The 16,548-nt window shown below is 43.7% G+C and overlaps 1 protein-coding gene across 3 annotated transcripts; it reads left to right on the top strand.

Annotated features, from left to right (window-relative positions):
* The first annotated feature begins 812 nt into the window (after positions 1-812).
* On the top strand, positions 813-9,643 carry LOC306797276 (rho GTPase-activating protein 20-like). 3 transcript variants are annotated; one of them, XM_079296552.1, is made up of 15 exons: positions 813-1,051; positions 2,585-2,658; positions 3,810-3,983; positions 4,094-4,243; positions 4,386-4,427; positions 4,521-4,605; positions 4,752-4,829; positions 5,334-5,400; positions 5,716-5,901; positions 6,009-6,421; positions 6,494-6,606; positions 6,692-6,884; positions 6,977-7,088; positions 7,252-8,024; positions 8,307-9,643. In XM_079296552.1, the coding sequence occupies exons 1-15, from the start codon at positions 980-982 to the stop codon at positions 9,000-9,002; spliced, it is 3,228 nt and encodes a 1,075-aa protein (XP_079152678.1). In that variant the 5' UTR covers positions 813-979; the 3' UTR covers positions 9,003-9,643. The 3 variants fall into 3 exon arrangements, with proteins under 3 accessions (XP_079152678.1, XP_079152679.1, XP_079152677.1); XM_079296553.1 differs by having other exon boundaries at positions 6,009-6,181; positions 6,257-6,606; XM_079296551.1 differs by having other exon boundaries at positions 6,009-6,606.
* Positions 9,644-16,548: the final 6,905 nt, after the last annotated feature.

Genomic DNA, 16,548 nt, shown 5'->3' on the forward strand with positions numbered 1-16,548 from the left:
CGTCAGACGCATAATCTCAATAAATCTCAATAACTTCTTTAAGTTCAGAAAATGTTCCCAGGATTCCTTTTGAGTTTCTTGATCTGCACTGATTTTTAACCCGTGTTCTTTTCCCCCCTCATTGTTTGGACTCCCAAAGAATGCAGTGGTGTTGTACACAATGATAATTACAAAGACGTGCTCATGTGAGGAAGGTGAAAAGTGACTGAAAGGACTATAAAGTGATGGAACCCAACCTGCTGGTTCTGTAAAATGAATCTGATTAAATGATGTTGCATGAAATGGAACTTTACTCATATTTCTTTGCTTTGTTTCTTGTTAAATGCTTGACATTTAAAAAAAAAATCCAAATATGTAATGCTAACTTCATTCAACTTTAACATGAATCATGGATAATAATGTCCCTTGTTTTTCAAAGCTTCTGAGAGATGTAAACAGACTCGTGCACGAGCAGATCTCTTGGAACAGTCTGATCCCAATGCAGCCATCTGTTACCCAACAGTCGTTATCATTGTCTGTTTTGAGGTAAACCCGTTTGTCTGCTGAGCGTATGGAGCAATTTAGTTAAAAATAGATGGACTTATTTATTTTCTTGACAGCGTATTGGCGCCGCCTCCCTGTGCGTGAAGACGCATTGAGAAGTGGCACAGTCAGTCACTGGTAATCCAGACAGGAGGTGGCTTTGGTGACGGCACAGCCTTCCATTGATGTTGTGAGGAGTGAGAGACAGCTGTGTATTAACTTCTCTTCTTTATTTTTATTTTTTTTTACTTAACGGTCTAAATTGTCCCTCCTCGCAGATCACGTTCTCCGTCCACGCGCCCTGCTCGCAGACAACAAAAAAGAAGTTTCCTGCGACTGTCCAAAGGAGCGCGCGCTGGGGATGGTTTCCATGGTTTCCGTCATGAATGGGATTTCTCTCTGACATGCATCACCTGTGGGCGGTTGGACAGTGAGCCGCAGGGCGTCTGGAGGCTGGATGGACAACATGTCTCCGCAGCAGCAACAGGGCAGCCTCAGTCGAGGCGGCGGACAGCAGGACAACAAACGGGTATGATTTCCACATTACCACCTGGGCTCCCGCTCATTCTTAACGGCAATAGAAACTTGTTTTTTTACTTCTGTTAACTTTTAACAGGAGTGCGCAAAGGAGCTACAGCTTGTCGCCGTTACTTTTTGCGTCTTTTGTTTCTCTTCGGACTCATTTGTCGGGTCTAATAATAAATAATAATAAAAAGAAAACGGTCATATTTTTATATATGTATAATAAGTTCACAAATGATCAATAACAGTGCAATGTCATGAGCATAAATAAGGAATTTTAAGTCTTAAGATATGTAATTATTCTATTAATCTAAAACGCATCAAGCATCTGTCACGAATGTATGAATGCTTGGTGACGATATTTAATGTGTTCTTATTAAACGGTTAATAAAATGTTTATTGACACTGCAGAGATTTGAGTGATCGCATATCTCTCCAGAGGATTACAGCGTTTGTTATATTGCGTCTTCAAGCGTTTAAGTGTTATGAATGCTTCAGTGAAGGAGTCATAATGGACAAAATAATTAATCATTCTGCTGGTTATGACCATTTATTAAGTGTCTTATAAAAAGGGGGGCGGGCAATGTTAATCAACTCAATTATTAATTAGATTGTTTACTTTTATGTCACTTGTAGGCAGATTTCATAAATATGCATAAACATATCTGCAGTCTAAACTGGATCCACTAGTCAGCTGTTGGTCGATTCCGAATGTTTCTGTGCTGTAAAGGAGTTTATACAATTCAGAAAAAATAACTTGATAATCGATTAAAAGTTAAAGTCAATTTTCAAGCAAAAATGTTCAACATTTGCTTGTTGCAGCCTCTCAAAAGTGACGAGTTGCTACTTTGTTACATCACTGTAAATGTACAGTTAAAACATTGCATTTCAAATGTCTTTTGCCGAATATTATGTAAATCTTAACATTACCCCTGTTTCAGTGCAATGCTGCTTCATTGATTCATTCACTCATGAACAGTAACTCACTTTAAGGAGTCCTGGTATCCTGTCCTGTGTTTTCAGTAATGATTCAAACAGATACAGAAATACAGCCAGTGATCCCTGCTGGTACTCCAGCTGTTTGTGTCCCAACGTGAGACTCGTGTCTACATGTGAGCTGGTGTTTATTTTGAGCAGTGAAAGGTTACATTGTCATGTTGTGGCTGGAGCGCGGGGAATGTTTCCCCGCTGTGCGACCGCCTAACTCAACGATATCACACTGCGAAATGTCAGAAATGCGTGGAGGAGGGGTTGATCTTCGCTCACTGAGGAGCTTTTGATCTTTTTATTGGACTGAAGAGTGGAGTTCGTGAGACTCATAGGAAAGACGTTGTTATCGTGAACAACACAGGTTTGAAGCTCAGATCTGATGTTAAAGGAGCAGTGTGTAGGATGTAGTGCCATCTAGTGGTGAGGTTCCAGATCGCATCGAATTCTACACTAATACAAATGTAGTTATGAATATTATATTCCATCACCTGAAATCCTGCACATGGTTCCTTTGAATTCACTTTGAATTATTTATTTTTGTCTCTTGCAGCGGATGAAGTCTCAGAGTTATCGGCGGCAGTCCGCCCCGTCACTGGCCCTCATCAGGTCTAAGACCCTCTCCAGGTACTGTGGGTCGAGTGGGTCAGTTATGACGTCCTCAGAACCAACCGGTTCACACACACACACGCACACACAACCCTGAAGCCACACTCTCACGCACGTGCACGCTCACGCGCTCGCTTGCCCCAGGCACAACCCAGAGTGAGGTGTTGAATCCACTGGCACAGATAATCCTCCAGCAACCAGACTGATCAGAGGATCAGACGTCTATTAATGTCTCCGTCTTTGAGCGTACAGACTGAAAGGGAAGAAGAAATAACCTGATGAAAAAGCGCCTAGGTAACCATGGCAGGTGTTGTTGAGTGCAGATTATATTGTCCCAGAATGTTTTCTTGCATTCTAGTTACAATTTTGTCATTTTAGAGCATTCCTTTTTTATCTTAATTCAAAAAAAATGTTGTTTACTAATTCAGGACCCCCTGAATTACAATTGAAATTCCCATAATAAAGCAATAATTCCATTCATCTCCATTATTGCATTGACTTCCTGTTTCATACCACAATGCTGGACTATGTTCAACAGCACAACCCTTTTGCTGTTATGCCCTTTATCAACAATTTTGAAAGATCCCAATCCAAATGTTGCCTCAGATTCTGACCCCGTACTGCACTCGTGACACAACGAAGAGTGCAGGAGTCCTTTGATCTCTGATCAATCTCTTATTGAATCCCAGACACGGGTCAAAAGGGGGTCATGCAAACTCAACGTAGAAAAACATCAGTATTTGGAAGCTATTTCGTACTTTGTGATGAGGGAGAGAGACGGAGGTCTGAAGTGAATAATCGAATAAAAGAGGCGCCGTCATAAGAGCCGAGCAACCTGTAGTGTTTTAACATGATGAAAGAACGCCACATGTTAGAGTAGACTTTGGTACAGTTACGATTATTATTAACGGAAATACAATTATCCTCTTTGTAACATGAAGCAAAGGGGTTTATGGGAAATGTAAATGTAATATTATATCGATGCCTAAACAAGCTTTGATGATTCACATAAGTACATATGAAGGAGCTTGTTTTATTGTCCAGAAAACCCAAATATCTTTTGAAGTATTGAGGGTGTTTCTGATCAGCTGAATATTTCAAAGACAGCATATTTGAACATGTAAAATAAGAATAAGCAGTGACTTTGGCCCCTTGTGTTTGTATCCCAGAGAGAGCTTCCTGGTTCCTGTGTGCCCAGAGACCTGCTCATTGGTCCAGTCCTACCTCAGCGGCTCCGACAGGTCGTTCCTTCTCCACGGACACGCTCGGTTGAACACCGGGATGCAGACCCAGGACAGACACCTCTTCCTGTTCAATGACATGCTGGTGATCGCCAAAGCCAAGTAAGCACACGTGTGTGTGTGTGTCGTTATCCTCATGTGAGGAACATTTCGGCTGCTCCAGTCAATACCTGGGTCCAAGTGTGGCGTCACAGTCTCTCTGCGTCACACAGGTCGGCCAATCACTTCAAGCTGAAGGTCCAGGTGTGTGTGTGTGAGATGTGGACGGCGGACTGCGTGGACAAGGTGTGTGAGGGGAGCACGCACCCAGAGAGGAGCTTGGTTATGGGCTGGCCCACCTGTAACTGTGCGGCTACGTTCAGGTAACACACACACACGTTCTCGCCGCCTCACGTCAGAGGCTGTAAACATGTGTTTACGTTCCAGCTGTAAAAAACAGGCAGGGTGAGCTTAACCTGAAATTCAAATCCGATTCAATAACACCTCCTCCGTGCTCCCGCTCAGCTCGGCAGAACTGAAGGACAGATGGCTCCCCCTCCTCAAAAGGTGAGGTCCGCCGTCGCGCATCGACACAAAGCGTGTCCGCTTAATGTGCGGAGCAAAGAGAAAAGTGACGCGTCGTGTTTCCTCTCTCTGCAGCCGCATAAGAGAAGAGAAAGCGAGGGAGGAACCTAAAACCATTCCTCTGAGAGTGTACGGGAAGGGAATCAATACCTTTGCTGTTGTAAGTTGACTTTGATGTCTGATCTACTTTTACTTGCTGTGATCTTGACGTGATGAAGATTCTACATATATCCAGCTTTGTTGACCACCTCCAGTGATTAAATGAGTCTCTGCTGTGCTGTTGATATGTCCTCCTCCCCCCATTAGACCAAGACGCTCCCGGTCAGCAACTCTGATTCCACCAATGAGGTGATCCGACTGGCCCTGCAGCAGTTCAGCATCATAGTGGGTGAATCTGCTCCTGCTTTCATGAAGTGTAATATATGCTGAGTCAGTGCGTTAGTGGTGAGAATGTGGACACGAGAAGAGCAATACAAACTACCATGAAGGAGTTTGTGAAAGGCTGCAGGTGTCTTTAGACAGACTTTTGTCCAACAGTAAGTATCTTGGTCACAATGAAAACTGATCTCTAAGAGATCTGTATCCAGATTTTGTGTCGAAGTTTAAAAAAAAGGGACTATCGTCCAATAAGTTATCAGATTTATTTTCAACTCCCGAACACAGAGAACAGAGGGGGAGGTTTTCACAGAAGCCCTGCAGCCTGTTGTTGCATGTGATATTACCACACAGCGTGTAAAAGCGGAGAGAGAAACCATTCTTTGTCACATTTGCGTCTCCTAAAAATGTGTTTCTCCTCAGAGGGACAGTCCGTGTGGTTGTTTCTTTTCTCTGAGGCCGTCTCGTCGCACGGCTTGTTTTTCTGACCGTCTGTGTCTCTGTTCCGCTCAGGGAAATGTGAAAGACTTCCAGTTGTGGGTCATCTCCAAGAGGGACAACGCCCCCTACCCTCTGATTGGTCAGTGATTGAGGTCCAGACCAGATCGACAAAATATCTGATCCTGTCTTTAAATTGCTGCGAGGCGTTTTCTTCCTGCTTCTGAAAGGGGGGCGCTGCTCTAAGCATCAAGGCGTTTTTTTTTTTTAAACACACTCGTAGCATTCATTCCCAGAGAAGAGTGTGTGCTGTGTAATCGGCCTCCTTCAGGGTGGAAGCGAGGGGTTCACAGCGTGTGCGCTGACTAATAATACCACGTTATGGTGCTGTTGATGTTTGATACTCTATCAAAGGCCTCCAGGGAGTGATGCTGCCGTCTTCTCCTTCCTGCCTCAGGTCATGAGTTTCCCTTCAGCATCCAGATGAGTCACGTGAGACACACGATGTCTCCGGGAGGAGGCGGCGGCGGCGGAAGGGACGCCGACGGACAGAGGGCCATGCAGGTGGAGCAGATGCAGGTGTACAAGCAGTGCCAGTTCATCATCAAGCCGCGACCCATTGAAACGCTGCACATACCTGCAGGTGATGTCACTGTTCATTCATTCATTCAAAAAAAAGTGATACAAAATAGCAGATTGGGTGTTTTTGCTGATGCATTCTGGGATATCGTGTCATCTTTTGGTTTTTAGAGTGGTCTCAGAAGCCATTTAAAAGGAGGCGGTCCCTCATCAGCTGGGCCTTCTGGAGAGGCTCCTCCCCTCACCTGAATGTGCTGTCCCTCGCCAGCGCGCCGCGCGGCTGCCTGTTCGGCCTGCCGCTCGGCTCCGTCTGCGCAGAGGACGCTCTGCCGAAGCCGGTGATGGTGAGTCTCACTCTCTCACTCAGGACTGTAAAGAAAAAGCAAGGAATGCACCCTCCTCTCTCCCGCTCTCCCCAGGACATGATGGCGTTCCTCTACCACGAGGGCTCGTGGACGCGGGGGATCTTCCGACGGCCGGCGGGCGCTCGGGCCGTCAGGGAGCTGCGGGACTCTCTGGACGCCGGAGAGTTTCAACTCCCTCTGACAAGAGACCACGTCTTCCTCATTGCCGGAGTCTTCAAGGTGAGACGGTATGAGCGTGTGTGTGTTTTAGGTGGATCGGTCAAATTTAATGTGATGTGCGCATGTTTTCAGGATTTCTTGCGCAGCATCCCAAGCAGCTTGTTCTGTTGCGAGCTGCATGAAGAATGGATGGACGTGCTGGAGGAAGAGGAGGAGGAGGAAGAACAAGTGCAGGACACAAAGAGGTAACGTGCTCTATGTGGTTTTATTGGCTGAGCTTCTCCTACAGACTGTGACATCATCGTGTTCCCTGGTTGTGTATCTCTGCAGGATGATTTGCCGCCTGCCCAAAGGAAACGCCCTGTTGCTGCGCTACCTGTTGGCCATGCTGCACGGCATCCAGGGCAACGCCCACGAGAACCAGATGACGACTTTCAATTTGTCGGTGTGCATCGCTCCCAGCATGCTTTGGCCTCCTGGAGTCCCTTGTAGCCCTGAGGTGGAGGGAGAAGGAACCAAGAAGGTAAGAAGGACATATCACTTTAACAGCCAATGCATTGAGAAATGCTAACTCAGTTCACACAGTCGTTTAACATCAACCGTTGTCTTTCTCAGGTCTGTGAGCTGGTGAAGTTTATGATTGAACACTGTCAGCAGATTGTGGGCGAGGAGCCGTCCTCCCTGTTTGGTGGGCCGCCACAGAGACTCAACACCGGGACGGGATCAGGTACAAATATACGACAAATGTTTTTGTTCATGTCTGTAACCGTTCCATCTGCTGCACACATTTAGAGACAACGTGGTTGATGAGCAGTTTTATTTCAGCCCAAATGAATTTGATTGTTTATTAAAATAATATAAATGTAGTTTGCTTCCTACGTCTGTCTCAGACTCCTGGCTGTACCCTCTGATGGACTCATCCTACGACAGTCTGGAGACGGAGTTGGACTGCAGCAGAAGACACACGAGACCCAAAACACGACAAGGCAGCCTGGACTCCATCCTCACGTTCAGCGACTGCGACCAAGACAACCACCAGACCCAAACCGACAGCCCGCGGGATCTGAAGTTGCACCCGCTGGGGAGAACCAGCGGTAGAAGACAGGACGTTGACCTCTCCAGCCCCTGCCAGGATGAGCCAACTGTGGACACGTCCGCCACCCTGGAACTGCTGTCCCTGGATGGTCGGCACGAACAGCGGCGGCGCTCAGCTCCAGCTGCAGCATACGCGTTTCGGCCGTGTGTTTCAGGGGGTACTGATGGTCTCTCTGACGAGGACGAAGAGTTCTCCAACAAACCTGGCAGCCACGCACTCGCACGCTCCAGAGGTGAGCCCGCCGCTCTGGAAGCGAGCTCCCCCAGCCAGTCCTCCACCCCTGCACAGACCCGCTCCTCCCTGGACTGTCTCGACTCCCTGCGCTCCCCGAGCAGTGACGTCACCTGGGAGTCCAGACGTGGGCTTTACCCAACCAAAACACAGCTGCCCTCCGGTTCTCCCCCTTCCTCCGTACCCTTAACGAGAAGTTCTGCTGGACATCTAGACATGGGGACTTTTCAAAAAGGCTGCAGGGGCCTCCACCCAAACTCTTGGCTGAAGAAAGGCCGGAGGCTGTCACTAACCCAACAAGACACCATGGAGAAGGAAGCTGAGGAGAAGACTGAGGTGAGGTTTTTTTTCAAAAGACTACGCTATGGCTGTTTGGATCTATTTTCAACATGCTTTACCAGAAGTTCTTTAACGCCTTTATTATACTTGATACGACAGAACATTTATTATCATTCAATTGAACAGAATAAATTGAGATGCTCCGGAGCTTTGCCTGTGGAAATTCTCTTTAAATCGATCTCATTGAATTTTAATTAAATTCTGTTGCTATTGTAGTTGCCAGTTTATTTGTCTGATGTTTGCCAACGAACTTAATAATATCTGTGTTTCTACAAACAGGGAGGATCCACCGATAAGTCGCGTACATTTGGGAAACATGTCCCAGAGAAAGGAAAACTGATGTCCAGCAGCCAAGTCAAGCCCAAAACATCCAAAGATGCAGGACGCCGTGTGAAGGGGAGGTCTGGCCAGGAGCCCCACCAGCGCCAACACGACTCAGCCAGCCCCCCTTCCCACCGCCGCTCTACAGGGAGTCTACCATTTCCCAAGTCCCCCCCTTCATCAGACTACCCGTTAACCTTTGTGCGACTCAACACCACCACCACCACCCGCGCGGCTGAAAGGGACGCGAATGAGCGGAAGCAACCGTCGCCATCTTTATTCTTTAAGCAGAGTGGACCGTCTCTGTCCCTGTTCAAGCCACACAAGTCTCACTCCGTGGAGGAGGGATGCGACGCCAAGCTCCACAAGCGCCGGGGGTCAGAACCCGGGAGGCAGGTTGTGGACCGAGCCTCCACCTTCACACGGGCGAGGCTGCCCAGCGACCCAGGACTGGAGGTCTCTGAGGTAGGTTCCTGCCTTTCTCCCGATGCCACCGAAGCAGTGAGGGACTACTTCTCCTCTCACCCGCAGAGCAGCCAACAGGTGACGCTCGCACTGGTGCAGAGTCGCAGGGAGTGGCTGAAGAGATGCAGTGACCCCGCAGCAGAAGCAGACTTTGACCAGCTTCTGTTTGCTGAAGAATCTTATGTCTGATCACGACTGGAGCCCATTCATGCAGCAGGACAAATCACTCAACTTCTGTTTTATACTCTGCACCTTTCAATGCATGACTGCTTTTTGGTAGAACAGTGACGTTTTAAACTTTACCTCGAGCTTATTGCCATTAAGGGAATGTGTTTATTAGATTTACATGATCAATCATACATTCATGAAAGTCCAAACTGAATGTCTTGGTATCGAATGCATAATGGAGCTAAGTTGTCAAAGCCATGTGGTTTATTCACTATTAAGGGTTTTAATGGAAAATTGTAAGAACTTACTTGTCGTCTCCACTGAATTGCTTTTTGCCAACGCAGATTATATATTTCTGTGTCGAGTCTGTGCTCTAAATATTTGGTCATAAACGACGTACATTGTTATGAGTCTTTTTACACTACACACATTTCAGACGCTTCTCAGCATTAGCAGCAGCTAAATTTGTAAATATGATCCCGGTTTTCCATTTGTTGCCAACAATGTGGTTATACACGCCTGTATTAGTCACCTACGTCCTGTCGCAATGTTTCCATGATGTACATATGATCCCTTTATGCAGCTCGAACTTTAATAGGCAACAAGCCTTCTGCTTTATGTCTATGCCTCCTTTACATGTGTTTAAGCGCTGCGTTAACAAGCCCAACAAACCTGCATTTGCAAATAAAATGACCTGAATATAACGTGCGACGTCGTTATTGGTTCGGATTTGTCATGTTGTGCAAGCAGACAAAGACATGTCGGAAAAAGCAGTCATAGTATAGCAAGTCATACAAAAGCCATCGTAGGTCCAAAACAAGCAGATTGTTTATGAAACGGGCACTTCTTTGTGTCGGGAACATCATTTACAAACCATATTTAACAGCCAAACAGCCTCTTTATGGCCGGCATTTACACCTACAAATCCTACTTCGGTGATGTCCTTTGGGTCAAAATGTACAAAAGGTTTTTACCTCATGAAGTGATATTTTTCAGCTGCTGTCTGAACTGGGAGCTTCAGCAGTCGTCAGCTCACACCATCACGGTGAACCTGAGGAGGAACCGCTTCTTACAGGAGAGCGTCGCACGTCTGCTTCCCTTTCTGGACAGGATTGTGTTCAACGGGTGATGTATTTGGGTTTGTTATCATTTCTATTGGTGTTGTTGTGGCTTGTTCTCACTAAACAAAGATCTCTGGTGTCTTTCAGGCTCTGTCCCAGCTTTGTGTTGACCGCCATCAGAGAGATCTATAAAGCTGGAGCCGCTCCTCTCGTAGCCGGTTTACTGAGGTCTTTGGATCACGAGATCGACCTCACCTGCAGAGGGATGGACTCGGTGGACCAACAACATCACTGACAACTTACTCCAGCTGGTCTCCATCAACCCCTCCATGGACACTGTGCGGTGAGCACCGGGCATGAATCCACACAGCTGTTCCATCATATTCTTCTCTGTCTCCAGACTCTTCAGGGACAACATGGTGGATTCATCAAACTGTTCCGTTGGGATAACAAAGCTAACCACAGCTGTTCTATCAATATGTGTTGTGTAATAATGGGATGATGTTCTAGTTCATTTAAGGATGAGAAAACTTTAATCATCTCAAAGTAATATGAGAATTATTTTTGGTTGATCATTTAAAGAGCGAGAATGGCCATTGTCTCTGTTCCTCATTAAAATACTGTGTTCACCAGGAACCAGCTGACCGAGTCTGTACTTTATGAAAATACAATAACTTGAAATGTAGCGTTGTAAATACACTCAATCACTTCTTATAATATATGTAATAACGTACTGTAAATCCCAGCGCAAGAGATAATAACTTCTTATAATATATTCTTATACTTCTTATAATATATACATACATAAGAAGTGATATAGCCTGTGGCGCTTCACAGGCTATGAAGTAGAAAAAACAGTCCTAGTATAGCATGTCAAAGAAAGTCGAAAAAAGTTTTTGCTTATGAAACCAACACAGGCACTTCTTTTGTGTTGGGAACAAACCTATCGTGCCACCAATGCATACACATAGAGACATGTTATCTTTGTGGATTTGACTTATTATTAGAGTTGGACGTCAACAAGCACTGCACCTCATAATAATCACACAGAAACATGCACCTCAGGTCGTCTGTCACTCTGAGCTATTTGATCAGAAAGGATAGTCTACTGTTTGGCTTTGCAGATACCACTGCATCTCACGAGGATTGAACCCACGTACCCCGGTCTTCTGATCCTCCGACCTAGAACGGTGAGCTGTTTGATCTGACACTGCCCTGATCTGAAGCATGAGTCTAATCTCTCATAGTGTTTAGGAGGTCTGTCTTTGGTCTGATAACCAAACATCAAGTCAAATACACCAAGAAACCACTCAACTGCGTTGGGTCAATTAGCTCAAGTTGATTACCGACCGGCTGTAACTCCAAAGATTGCGTGTTCGAACCTTATCGTGTTCTTTGTGTTTTGAGGTCTGACCTGCAATTGCAGAGTTAAATACGACCAAAAAAACAATGCAAGTATGGCGTCGAAAAACTCAGGCCGATGGCAGACGGGCCGCAGCACGAGAGGTTTTGGGTTCAACCCTTATAAGTTACGATTTGTTTTGAGGCTTGCGGTGCGATCGCAGAATCAAATACGACCAAAAAACAAATCAAGCGTGGCGTGGAATAGCTCTGTCGGATGGCAGACGGGCTACATCGATCCTTATACGGTGCCATTTTTGAGGTTTGACAGGCGATCGCAGAGTCAAATACGCCAAGACACGTTGCTATGTGTGGGGGGTCGAATAGCTCAGTTGGATGGCAGATGGCCAACAACCTGAGAGATTGTGGTATCGATCCTTATAAGCTGTTCGTTTTGAGGTTTGACGCGCGATCGCAGAATCAAATACGACCAAAAACCAAAATCAAGTGTGGCGTGGAATAGCTCAGGTGGATGGCGGAAGGGCTGCAACCCGAGAGACTGCGGGTTCGATGCTTGTAAGGTGTGATGTTTTTGAGGCTGGATGCGCAATCGCAGAGTCAAATACGAGAAAAAACAATTGAAGAGTGCGCGTCGTCGAATAGCTCAGGCGAATGGCGGAAGGTCCGCAACCCGAGAGATTGCGTGTTCGATCCTTGACCCCGGAGACTGCGCGTGCGATCCTTGACCCGAGAGACTGCGCGTTCGATCCTTGACCCGAGAGTTGCGTTCGATCGCGGTCGATCCTTGTAAGGTGGGATGTTGGGATGGTGGGATGTAAGGTGGGATGTTTTTGAGGGTAATGAATGTGTGAGTGTGAATGTGCTGATACGTACGACAAGGCCGAGGACCCAAGAGGACCCCCGAGGACCCAAGAGGACCCCGAGGACCCAAGAGGACCCCGAGGACCCCAGAGGACCCCGAGGACCCCCGAGGACCAAGAGGACCCCGAGGACCAAGAGGACCCCGAAGACCAAGACCAAGACCAAGAAGAAAAAAAAAAAAAAAAAAAAAAAAAAATTTTCATATATTATTTTGCATTTGGATTGCTTCTATTGCGAAACAACATTCACAAACATCGCACCTTCCAAGGATCGAACCCGCAGTCTCTAGGGTTGCAGCCCTTCCGCCATCCACCTGAGCTATTCCACGCTACACTTGAGTTTGGTTTTTGGTCGTATTTGATTCTGCGATCGCCTGTCACACCTCAAAACGAATAGCTTATAAGGATCGATCCCACGATCTCTCAGGCTGCAGCCCTTCTGCCACCCCCTGAGCTATTCAAGCCTCACAAACATCGCACCTTACAAGGATCGAACGCGCAGTCTCTCGGTTTGCAACACTCCCGCCATCCACCTGAGCTATTCGACTTCACATGTCAATTGTTTTTTGGTCGTATTTGATTCTGCGATCGCGCGTCAAACCTCAAAACAGACAGTTCATAAGAATCGATACCACAATCTCTCGGCTGCAGCCCGTCTGCCATCCAACTGAGCTATTCGACCCGACACACTTAAATCGTGTATTGGCGTATTTGACTCTGCGATCGCGCGTCAAACCTCAAAACCAGTGGCAACTTATAAGGTTCGAAACCACAATCTCTCAGGTTGCTGCCCTTCTGCCATCCACCTGAGCTATTCCCCACACACACGTGAAAGGTTTTTCGGTCGTATTTGACTCTGCTATCGCACATCAACAACGGTACATTTCAAGTCATTGTATTTTCATGAAGTACAGACTCGGTCAGCTGGTTCCTGGTGAACACAGTATTTTAATGAGGAACCGTGAGGTAAAAAGAGGAATTCTGTCCAAATCTCTAAATGAAAAGGTCAAATATGCAAAGAGAAGATTGATGTGTGTACTTGCGTTGGTGGCGCAGGAGGTTTGTTGACGACACGAAAGGCGCCCGTGTCGTCAACAAACCTCCTCGGGACCAGCGGATGTGCGACCAGAAATAAAATAGGAATAGATGCTAAAATAGCTGCGTGAACACAATAAATAGCTGCGTTAATAGTTGCGTGAATAAAGTAAAGGGAAACAAAGTCGACAATCGTACACAGAACGTATGCATTCCTACCATACATGTACTCGGTAATCGCGGTTACGAGGTAAATGCCGACTTAAACCATGGAAAAAATGAAAGATAGGGAAGGAAATATAAAAGTTAACATTAAAAAAAAGGATCTTTCATTTTATAAATACTATTTTGGAATAAAATTGAATTTTTAAGGCACATTCTGAATTTCTAGAATTTTTTTGCCATCATTTTTTCGACATACTATATTATGACCTTTTTATCTCTTTTTCTGACATGCTGTACATTTACGTTTTTCAGAGTAATGGTGAGAGGACATGATATACTATGACTGTTTTGTGAATTCTTGACATGCTATACTATGACAGTTTTGTGAATTCTTGACATGCTATACTATGACCGTTTTATGAATTCTTGACATGCTATACTATGACCGTTTTATGAATTCTTGACATGCTATACTATGACAGTTTTATGAATTCTTGACATGCTATACTATGACAGTTTTGTGAATTCTTGACATGCTATACTATGACAGTTTTATGAATTCTTGACATGCTATACTATGACCGTTTTATGAATTCTTGACATGCTATACTATGACCGTTTTATGAATTCTTGACATGCTATACTATGACCGTTTTATGAATTTTTTGACATGCTATACTATGACCGTTTTGTGAATTCTTGACATGCTATACTATGACAGTTTTGTGAATTCTTGACATGCTATACTATGACCGTTTTGTGAATTCTTGACATGCTACACTATGACCGTTTTATGAATTCTTGACATGCTATACTATGACCGTTTTATGAATTCTTGACATGCTATACTATGACCGTTTTATGAATTCTTGACATGCTATACTATGACAGTTTTGTGAATTCTTGACATGCTATACTATGACCGTTTCATGAATTTTTTGACATGCTATACTATGACAGTTTTATGAATTTTCTTGACATGCTATACTATGACAGTTTTGTGAATTCTTGACATGCTATACTATGACAGTTTTATGAATTTTCTTGACATGCTATACTATGACAGTTTTGTGAATTCTTGACATGCTATACTATGACCGTTTTATGAATTCTTGACATGCTATACTATGACCGTTTTATGAATTCTTGACATGCTATACTATGACAGTTTTGTGAATTCTTGACATGCTATACTATGACCGTTTCATGAATTTTTTGACATGCTATACTATGACCGGTTTTGTGAATTCTTGACATGCTATACTATGACAGTTTTATGAATTTTCTTGACATGCTATACTATGACAGTTTTGTGAATTCTTGACATGCTATACTATGACCGTTTTATGAATTCTTGACATGCTATACTATGACCGTTTTATGAATTCTTGACATGCTATACTATGACCGGTTTTGTGAATTCTTGACATGCTATACTATGACAGTTTTATGAATTTTCTTGACATGCTATACTATGACAGTTTTGTGAATTCTTGACATGCTATACTATGACCGTTTTATGAATTTTCTTGACATGCTATACTATGACAGTTTTATGAATTTTCTTGACATGCTATACTATGACAGTTTTATGAATTCTTGACATGCTATACTATGACCGTTTTATGAATTCTTGACATGCTATACTATGACAGTTTTATGAATTCTTGACATGCTATACTATGACCGTTTTATGAATTCTTGACATGCTATACTATGACCGTTTTATGAATTTTTTGACATGCTATACTATGACCGTTTTGTGAATTCTTGACATGCTATACTATGACAGTTTTGTGAATTCTTGACATGCTATACTATGACCGTTTCATGAATTTTTTGACATGCTATACTATGACCGGTTTTGTGAATTCTTGACATGCTATACTATGACAGTTTTATGAATTTTCTTGACATGCTATACTATGACAGTTTTGTGAATTCTTGACATGCTATACTATGACCGTTTTATGAATTTTTTTGACATGCTATACTATGACCGTTTTATGAATTTTTTTGACATGCTATACTATGACCGTTTTGTGAATTCTTGACATGCTATACTATGACCGTTTTATGAATTTTTTTGACATGCTATACTATGACCGTTTTATGAATTCTTGACATGCTATACTATGACCGTTTTATGAATTTTTTTGACATGCTATACTATGACCGTTTTATGAATTCTTGACATGCTATACTATGACCGTTTTATGAATTTTTTTGACATGCTATACTATGACCGTTTTATGAATTCTTGACATGCTATACTATGACCGTTTTATGAATTTTTTTGACATGCTATACTATGACCGTTTTGTGAATTCTTGACATGCTATACTATGACCGTTTTATGAATTTTTTTGACATGCTATACTATGACCGTTTTGTGAATTTTCTTGACATGCTATACTATGACAGTTTTGTGAATTCTTGACATGCTATACTATGACCGTTTTATGAATTCTTGACATGATATACTATGACCGTTTTATGAATTCTTGACATGCTATACTATGACCGTTTTATGAATTCTTGACATGCTATACTATGACAGTTTTGTGAATTCTTGACATGCTATACTATGACCGTTTTATGAATTCTTGACATGCTATACTATGACCGTTTTATGAATTCTTGACATGCTATACTATGACAGTTTTGTGAATTCTTGACATGCTATACTATGACCGTTTTATGAATTCTTGACATGATATACTATGACCGTTTTGTGAATTCTTGACATGCTATACTATGACCGTTTTATGAATTCTTGACATGATATACTATGACAGTTTTGTGAATTCTTGACATGCTATACTATGACCGTTTTATGAATTCTTGACATGCTATACTATGACCGTTTTATGATTTTTTTTGACATGCTATACTATGACCGTTTTGTGAATTCTTGACATGCTATACTATGACCGTTTTATGAATTCTTGACATGCTATACTATGACCGTTTTATGAATTCTTGACATGCTATACTATGACAGTTTTGTGAATTCTTGACATGCTATACTATGACCGTTTTATGAATTCTTGACATGCTATACTATGACCGTTTTGTGAATTC

The sequence above is a fragment of the Melanostigma gelatinosum genome (assembly GCF_949748355.1).
Source record: "Melanostigma gelatinosum genome assembly, chromosome: 24".
NCBI classification, from domain to species: Eukaryota; Metazoa; Chordata; class Actinopteri; order Perciformes; family Zoarcidae; genus Melanostigma; species Melanostigma gelatinosum.

Coding starts and splice junctions, on each gene's coding strand:
- LOC306797276 (XM_079296551.1), top strand. CDS start 980: ATGGACAACATGTCTCCGCAGCAGCAACAGGGCAGCCTCAGTCGAGGC. Junction 4,428..4,520: donor TGGCTCCCCCTCCTCAAAAG/GTGAGGTCCGCC, acceptor CTCTCTCTGCAG/CCGCATAAGAGAAGAGAAAG. Junction 6,885..6,976: donor AGGGAGAAGGAACCAAGAAG/GTAAGAAGGACA, acceptor TGTCTTTCTCAG/GTCTGTGAGCTGGTGAAGTT.